Source organism: Labrus bergylta, chromosome 4, assembly GCF_963930695.1.
Source record: "Labrus bergylta chromosome 4, fLabBer1.1, whole genome shotgun sequence".
Lineage (NCBI taxonomy): Eukaryota > Metazoa > Chordata > Actinopteri > Labriformes > Labridae > Labrus > Labrus bergylta.
The window spans coordinates 2,675,344-2,682,490 of NC_089198.1; the positions used below are offsets into that span (position 1 = coordinate 2,675,344).

Below are 7,147 nucleotides of genomic sequence, written 5' to 3' on the forward strand. Positions count from 1 at the left end.
ATAGACTGAATACTTTGAATGTGGGCAAGACACTGATGGTTTTATTCTACCAATCTTTTATTGGTTGCATTTTTAACCTTTTGTTTTCTTGGTAATAATCTTTCAGTGCACAACTCAAACTGTCTGTCCAGTATCATTAAAACAGCAAGTACAATAATCAGCACTCAGAGGCTTTCATTGTCAGATATCTGAAACAGACAAATTGTGAGGAGAGCAAAGTCGATCTTGGCCAGCTCTGACCGTCGTCCTCTCTTGGAGGACTTTGTTCTTCTCCCCTCTGGTCGGAGGTTCAGGCTGCCCAGGGCAAAGACCAACAGGAACAGTACTGTCTCCTGTTCCTTGTGCATTTAATACACTTAACCTTCCTTAAACTTTAACTGCACCTTTCAAGCAGTGTAACAGAGTTAGAATTAACCTTGAATTTCTGCAAAATTGATGTGGCTGTCACATTTATGTTAGTTTGTCGCCGCCTGGTGGTTTAATAGCACAACTGTGGAAGGGCTCTTAGCTGGCCACCGTTGCAGAGGAAATCTCTCCTGAGCTGAAGGTGGGTGCATGTGTGTCGTGCTGCAACCAACATGTCTTTCTTTAATGCTTTAAAACGGATCCAGAAACTGTAAGTGACCATGCATTAACGGCCTGTTTGAGCACTCATTTTCTGAAAAGTGGATCAGGCAAAAGATTGAAAGGATGGACTGATCTCATCATTGGGGGGTTTGTAGACAGACTAGAGACACATATTAGTGTTAGAGAAAGATGGTGAAGTGTGATGTGTGTAATATGTGACCTTTAAACATAAGCTGAGTGACTTCTACAAAATCTGGGTCTCTTTTTACACCTCCTTGAAAGTGAAGTTACATATCAGAACCTAAATGTATATTACCTCTCCTCGATTGCCTTGTTACATTCATATTTATTCTATTCTCTTATAACCACACTCTACAAATGAATGATCCATCATGTTCTGACTGCACTTTTGTTTAAATACTTGCTGCACTTTTTTTTATATGAATGAATTTTATATGACTTGTACACTTGTATATAGCGCCTACTTTTTCCTTTTCTTCTTTCATGATGACATGTATGAGGTGTAGGCTATATGTAACAGCTTGATATAGACAGCTTATTAATTTCACCAAAACACTAATTTTTCATTATATTTCTTATTTTGCATTTCCTATATCCTTCTGCCTGTTTATTTTGGAGCGTGTGTGTGTGTGTGTGTGTGTGTGTGAGGACGGAGGTACGTGCATGCGCCTAATGAGCGTGCACGGTGCGCGCTCCCGCCACAGCAGTCTTCAGCACGGTCAGAGGTAAGTTACTGATGAGTCACGCTCCGCTGATAAACTCGTATTAAAGTATTTTTTGTGTGATTTATATTAAACCAAACTCTGGTGTTATGTTCCTGGTAATATTCGACTTGTCCTGTGTCAGTTTCGCGGAGTTTCGAGTCCGATATTTAAAGTTATTTATTAGTTTCATCTTGATTAATAACGGATAATTAATGTGTGTGTGTGTGGTAAGCTAGCGTCGTTGCAGGGAGGGGGGGAAACCCCGTCGTCTCCCGTTAATGACGCGTTTGCCTTTGATCCGTGAAGATTCTTCCTGCAGACTCACAACACACACAGCTCGTGGATTTCTGTATTTCTCTCTGTTGATTCAGGTATGGAGACGTGTTTATTTGTCTAATTAATACATTTAAAGAGTTAATTACTGACGTTTTTTAATGTAATGTTTGTCAGCTGTGTTTTCTACATGTAACTATTAAAGCTGCTAATGTGGATTTACATGCTTCATATTAATGCAGATGTTAAAACATTTTTCTGTGAAGAAGATTGTCTAAAAACAACGGTTTTCTGTAAAAATTATTATTAATTTGCTGTCTAAGTGTTTAAATTATTTAAAGTTAACTTTCCTACGTTGTATTTATTTATTCTGACTTTATTTTGGATAATATAGTTTTTTAAATAATTGTGTTAATCTTGAAGTGATGTTGATTTGATTACATAATTTAACATGAACGTGAATAAGGAACAAAAATCAGTTTACAGCATGGTCAGAGGGGAGACGCTCGCTGCAGACTCACAACACACAGCTCATGGATTTCTGTGTTTCTATCTGTTATTACAGAGGCAGGACGTAAAGAAGAACCAGAACCTACGTAGTCTCTCCTGCTCCGTCATTCCCAACCAGAACACAACGCAGACGCAACATACACACGGGTTACAAACACACGGGTTACAAACACACTGGTTGTCAAAATATTCCTGCATCCTTGATTTATTTTCTGTAAAAATCACAATAAACATAAGATTTACATTTTATAACAGCTTGTTTTTTTTAAATTCAGAGCAACAACTTCTGATGCAGCTTCAGGACGTAAGGAGAATCTTAACCACAAAGATACAGATGATGCTTTCAGGGACTCCTTAGAGTTCAAGTGAAAAAGTCTGAAATCAAACATTCACAGCAGCTGAAGCAACAGATGACAGTTAACCAGTTAACACGCTGAGCAGATTATCTTTAAATAGGTTCTAACAAACCAACCAATCAGGATCAAGATTTTACCTGGTGTGGAAATACTCAAAGTTATAATGAATGATTCAACAAAACAACATCACCATCACCATGACAACGCAGTCACACAACCCTAAAAGAATCAGAGACGAAGATTCAGAACATCATCCTCATCATCATGTATTAGTGTTCCACAGTCACAGAGATCTTCTCTGGTAAAATCTTTAGTTTATCACCAGTGCTAATGAATGGAAACATCCTCTCAGTGAAAGTGTGTGTGAAGGTGTGTAGGTGTGTGTTAGTATCAGGATCAGAGAATGACAGCTCTCCTCTGTTGCATTTCCTATATCCTCCTGCCTGTTTATTTTGGAGCGTGTGTGTGTGTGTGTGTGTGTGTGTGTGAGAGAGAGAGAGGACGGAGGTACGTGCGTGCGCCTAATGAGCGTGCACGGTGCGCGCTCCCGCCACAGCAGTCTTCAGCACGGTCAGAGGTAAGTTACTGATGAGTCACGCTCCGCTGATAAACTCGTATTAAAGTATTTTTTGTGTGATTTATATTAAACCAAACTCTTGTGTTATGTTCCTGGTAATATTCGACTTGTCCTGTGTCAGTTTCGCGGAGTTTCGAGTCCGATATTTAAAGTTATTTATTAGTTTCATCTTGATTAATAACGGATAATTAATGTGTGTGTGTGTGTGGTAAGCTAGCGTCGTTGCAGGGAGGGGGGGAAACCCCGTCGTCTCCCGTTAATGACGCGTTTGCCTTTGATCCGTGAAGATTCTTCCTGCAGACTCACAACACACACAGCTCGTGGATTTCTGTATTTCTCTCTGTTGATTCAGGTATGGAGACGTGTTTATTTGTCTAATTAATACATTTAAAGAGTTAATTACTGACGTTTTTTAATGTAATGTTTGTCAGCTGTGTTTTCTACATGTAACTATTAAAGCTGCTAATGTGGATTTACATGCTTCATATTAATGCAGATGTTAAAACATTTTTCTGTGAAGATTGTCTAAAAAAAACGGTTCTGTAAAAATTATTATTAATTTGCTGTCTAAGTGTTTAAATTATTTAAAGTTAACTTTCCTACGTTGTATTTATTTATTCTGACTTTATTTTGGATAATATAGTTTTTTAAATAATTGTGTTAATCTTGAAGTGATGTTGATTTGATTACATAATTTAACATGAATGTGAATAAGGAACAAAAATCAGTTTACAGCATGGTCAGAGGGGAGACGCTGTAACAACACCACAGGTAAGTGAACCCAAAAGCACGACTCACGACGCAGTCTTTGACGGGGGAAAAAAAAAGTCTTCACTCTTGAAGAAGATACAATCCAAAAAAGTGATCAAAGGGGAAACAAAAGGCTTGAACGCTTCTCACAGGGGTCGAAGACGAACTGGCACAGAAGGAAGGGAAGCTACAGACTAAATAGTAGGGTGAGGGGGAAGACAACGAGATGCAGCTGGGAACAATCAGGGCGGGGCAGACGATCACACAGGTGGGAAACACATGAGGGCGGGAAGTGACGGATCTGAAACGAGACGAGAAATTAGTGACCCAAAACAGAAAATAAAACAAGTTAGAAATAAAAACAACCTAAGACCCTGAGCTGGACATGACAGACGCTCGCTGCAGACTCACAACACACAGCTCATGGATTTCTGTGTTTCTATCTGTTATTACAGAGGCAGGACGTAAAGAAGAACCAGAACCTACGTAGTCTCTCCTGCTCCGTCATTCCCAACCAGAACACAACGCAGACGCAACATACACACGGATTACAAACACATGGGTTACAAACACACTGGTTGTCAAAATATTCCTGCATCCTTGATTTATTTTCTGTAAAAATCACAATAAACATAAGATTTACATTTTATAACGGCTTGTTTTTTTTAAATTCAGAGCAACAACTTCTGATGCAGCTTCAGGACGTAAGGAGAATCTTAACCACAAAGATACAGATGATGCTTTCAGGGACTCCTTAGAGTTCAAGTGAAAAAGTCTGAAATCAAACATTCACAGCAGCTGAAGCAACAGATGACAGTTAACCAGTTAACACGCTGAGCAGATTATCTTTAAATAGACTCCAACAAACCAACCAATCAGGATCAAGATTTTACCTGCTGTGGAAATACTCAAAGTTATAATGAATGATTTAACAAAACAACATCACCATCACCATGACAATGCAGTCACACAACCCTAAAAGAATCAGAGACGAAGATTCAGAACACCTTTATCATCATGTATTAGTGTTCCACAGTCACAGAGATCTTCTCTGGTAAAATCTTTAGTGGGAGTTTATCACCAGTGCTAATGAATGGAAACATCCTCTCAGTGAAAGTGTGTGTGTAGGTGTGTATGTGTGTGTTAGTATCAGGATCAGAGAACGACAGCTCTCCTCTGTTACAGTCCAGATTCACTCTGATCCTCTGAGGCTTCTTCACTGAGAGATCAGTGACTGGATGTGTTGAGGAGCGTGCTGTGTATTCACCATCATTGAAACATAGTCTACAAAATCCAGACTGTATGACTCCCTTCCTCTTTACAGACTCTGCTAACACACCCAGTGTCCAGTCTGTATTGTCTCCAACCTGGACGTCCCAGCTGTGAGTCCCTGAGTTAAATCCCTCAGAGCCCAGGACAGAGCAGAATAAATTAAACCTCTCTGGATTATCAGGAAGCTGCTGTCTCTCTCCTGCTTTCACACAGGTCAGATCTTCAGACAGGATGAATTTTGGATTAGCTGTTTTTGGGTCCAGAATGACCGGACTGTAGGAGACCATGTCCTTCATCTTGTTCCAGATGTTGAAGGTCAGGTTGCCCAGGTGTTTGGCCTGGTCTATCAGAGCTCCTGAAGGCAGCTGTGGATCCTCCAGCAGGGGGCGCTGCTGGACTCTTTCCACTGCAGCCTTGTAGTTTTTCAGGAATGAGACGTCTTCAGCTCTCAGCTCGTCCTCTGTGTCTCTGACTGTGTGTGAAAGAGCTGCTATCTCTCTGCTCAGAGCCTCCATCTCCTCCTTCATCCTCTGACTCTTCTGCTCCTCTTCCTCCCTCAGTGCACACAGCCTGGCCTCCTCTTCCTCTTCTAGAAACTGGTGAAGCTTCTTAAACTGCTCCTTAATCTGCCTCTCTGTGTGTCGGGCCTGGACCTGAATGTGTTCTGCTGTTTGATCAAACTTCACTTTAACTTCTTTAAAAACATTTAACTTCTTCTTTACCGGCTCCAGAGTTTCCTGAAGTTTCTTCTTGTGTTGTCCAGCAGCTTCATCGATGGGTCTGAATCTGTGCTCCGAATGTTTTTGTGAGTCTCTGCAGACGAGACACACCGGCTCCTGATGGTCCAGACAGAAGAGTTTGAGTTTCTCAGAGTGCAGACTGCAGAGATCCTCTGAAGCTCTCTGATCTCTCTCCTGCAGAAAACTCTCACACAGGTTCTTTAAAGCAAAGTTTGGAGGTAACCAATTCTTAGAAAATCTTCTCTTACAAACTGGACACTCCTTATTCTCCTTCTCCTTCCAGCAGCTCTGCAGACAGTCTTTACAGAAGCTGTGGAAGCAGGACAGGGTGACTGGATCTTTAAAGATGTCGAGGCAGACCGGACAGCACAGATTTTCCTCTAACTTGGACGCCATTTTATCTCAGAGTCAAGCTGAAGATGCAGCAGACAAACAACTGATACTTGCTCCCTGTCACTGAAAGTTATTCCGATCTGTATTCTTTGTTCTTCTTAATTTCTCATTCGGTTTTTAGATTCAGTTTCAGGTTAAAGTGCAGATATTTCCAGTATCCTTGTATTTCTCGTTTTCTCAGTTTTCTTTCCTGCAGCTGTCTGGTTTTGCTCTGAAGGTGAATCTAAATGTCAGTCCGTCAGTGTGTCCTCTCTCAGTGTCGCAGAATAACAACCTTTGTCCAGGTTGTCTCAGGTGTGTCAACTAAGGGGGAAGAGATTTATTACTACAGCTACAGCAAGTTCAAGGTTCATAAAATAACTTTGAGATTATTAGCGACTCACCAACACTGATATCTTCTGGACAGATTCCATAATTTACAGTCCCGGCGTTCTGTTTCAGCTGTGGAGTTCCTGTCCGTCTGTCTCCACTGAGTGACAGCAGTGGAGAATCTAGATTCTGTAGGGCATTCATCACCATTATGTCTTCAATAATCTGACAACAAAAATAACTGATATGTCACATTGTAATTTTTCCAAAATATGAACATAAAAAACATTAATAACTTTCACCTGAAAGGTCTTAGATCTCGGTAAAGGACTGTGCAGATCGCAGTCCGTTTGAATTTTGAGAACTATTACGCAGGGCAAGTTGGAAAGAAGCAGTGTCCTCCTGATTTCTTCAGAAATGTGTTATATAATGAAATGTGTTATATAATGTGCCAGGCAAACCGAGGGTTGTCCAAAGCGGCCATGTGGGGGTGCTTTAAAACCGCTTACCCTCTGGGTACGGTACCCTCAGGACCAGAATCTAAACTTAGGGCGCATTCACACTAGGCAATCCATACCTTGCCTAAGAATGCTTCACCCCTAAAGTGTAGTTTGTGTGACTAGTGTGAGTGCTCCTATATTTGCCCAAGCATATACGTCCTTGACCCTGGCACGC

At 40.9% G+C, this 7,147-nt stretch overlaps 1 protein-coding gene across 1 annotated transcript; it reads right to left on the minus strand.

Moving 5' to 3' along the window:
- Positions 1 to 4,336: 4,336 nt before the first annotated feature.
- On the minus strand, positions 4,337 to 6,784 carry LOC110002595 (E3 ubiquitin-protein ligase TRIM39-like). Its single transcript, XM_020658226.3, has one exon. The coding sequence runs from the start codon at positions 6,164 to 6,166 to the stop codon at positions 4,781 to 4,783; it is 1,386 nt and encodes a 461-aa protein (XP_020513882.1). The 5' UTR covers positions 6,167 to 6,784; the 3' UTR covers positions 4,337 to 4,780.
- Between the last annotated feature and the right edge of the window lie 363 nt (positions 6,785 to 7,147).

Coding starts and splice junctions, on each gene's coding strand:
- LOC110002595 (XM_020658226.3), bottom strand. CDS start 6,166: ATGGCGTCCAAGTTAGAGGAAAATCTGTGCTGTCCGGTCTGCCTCGAC.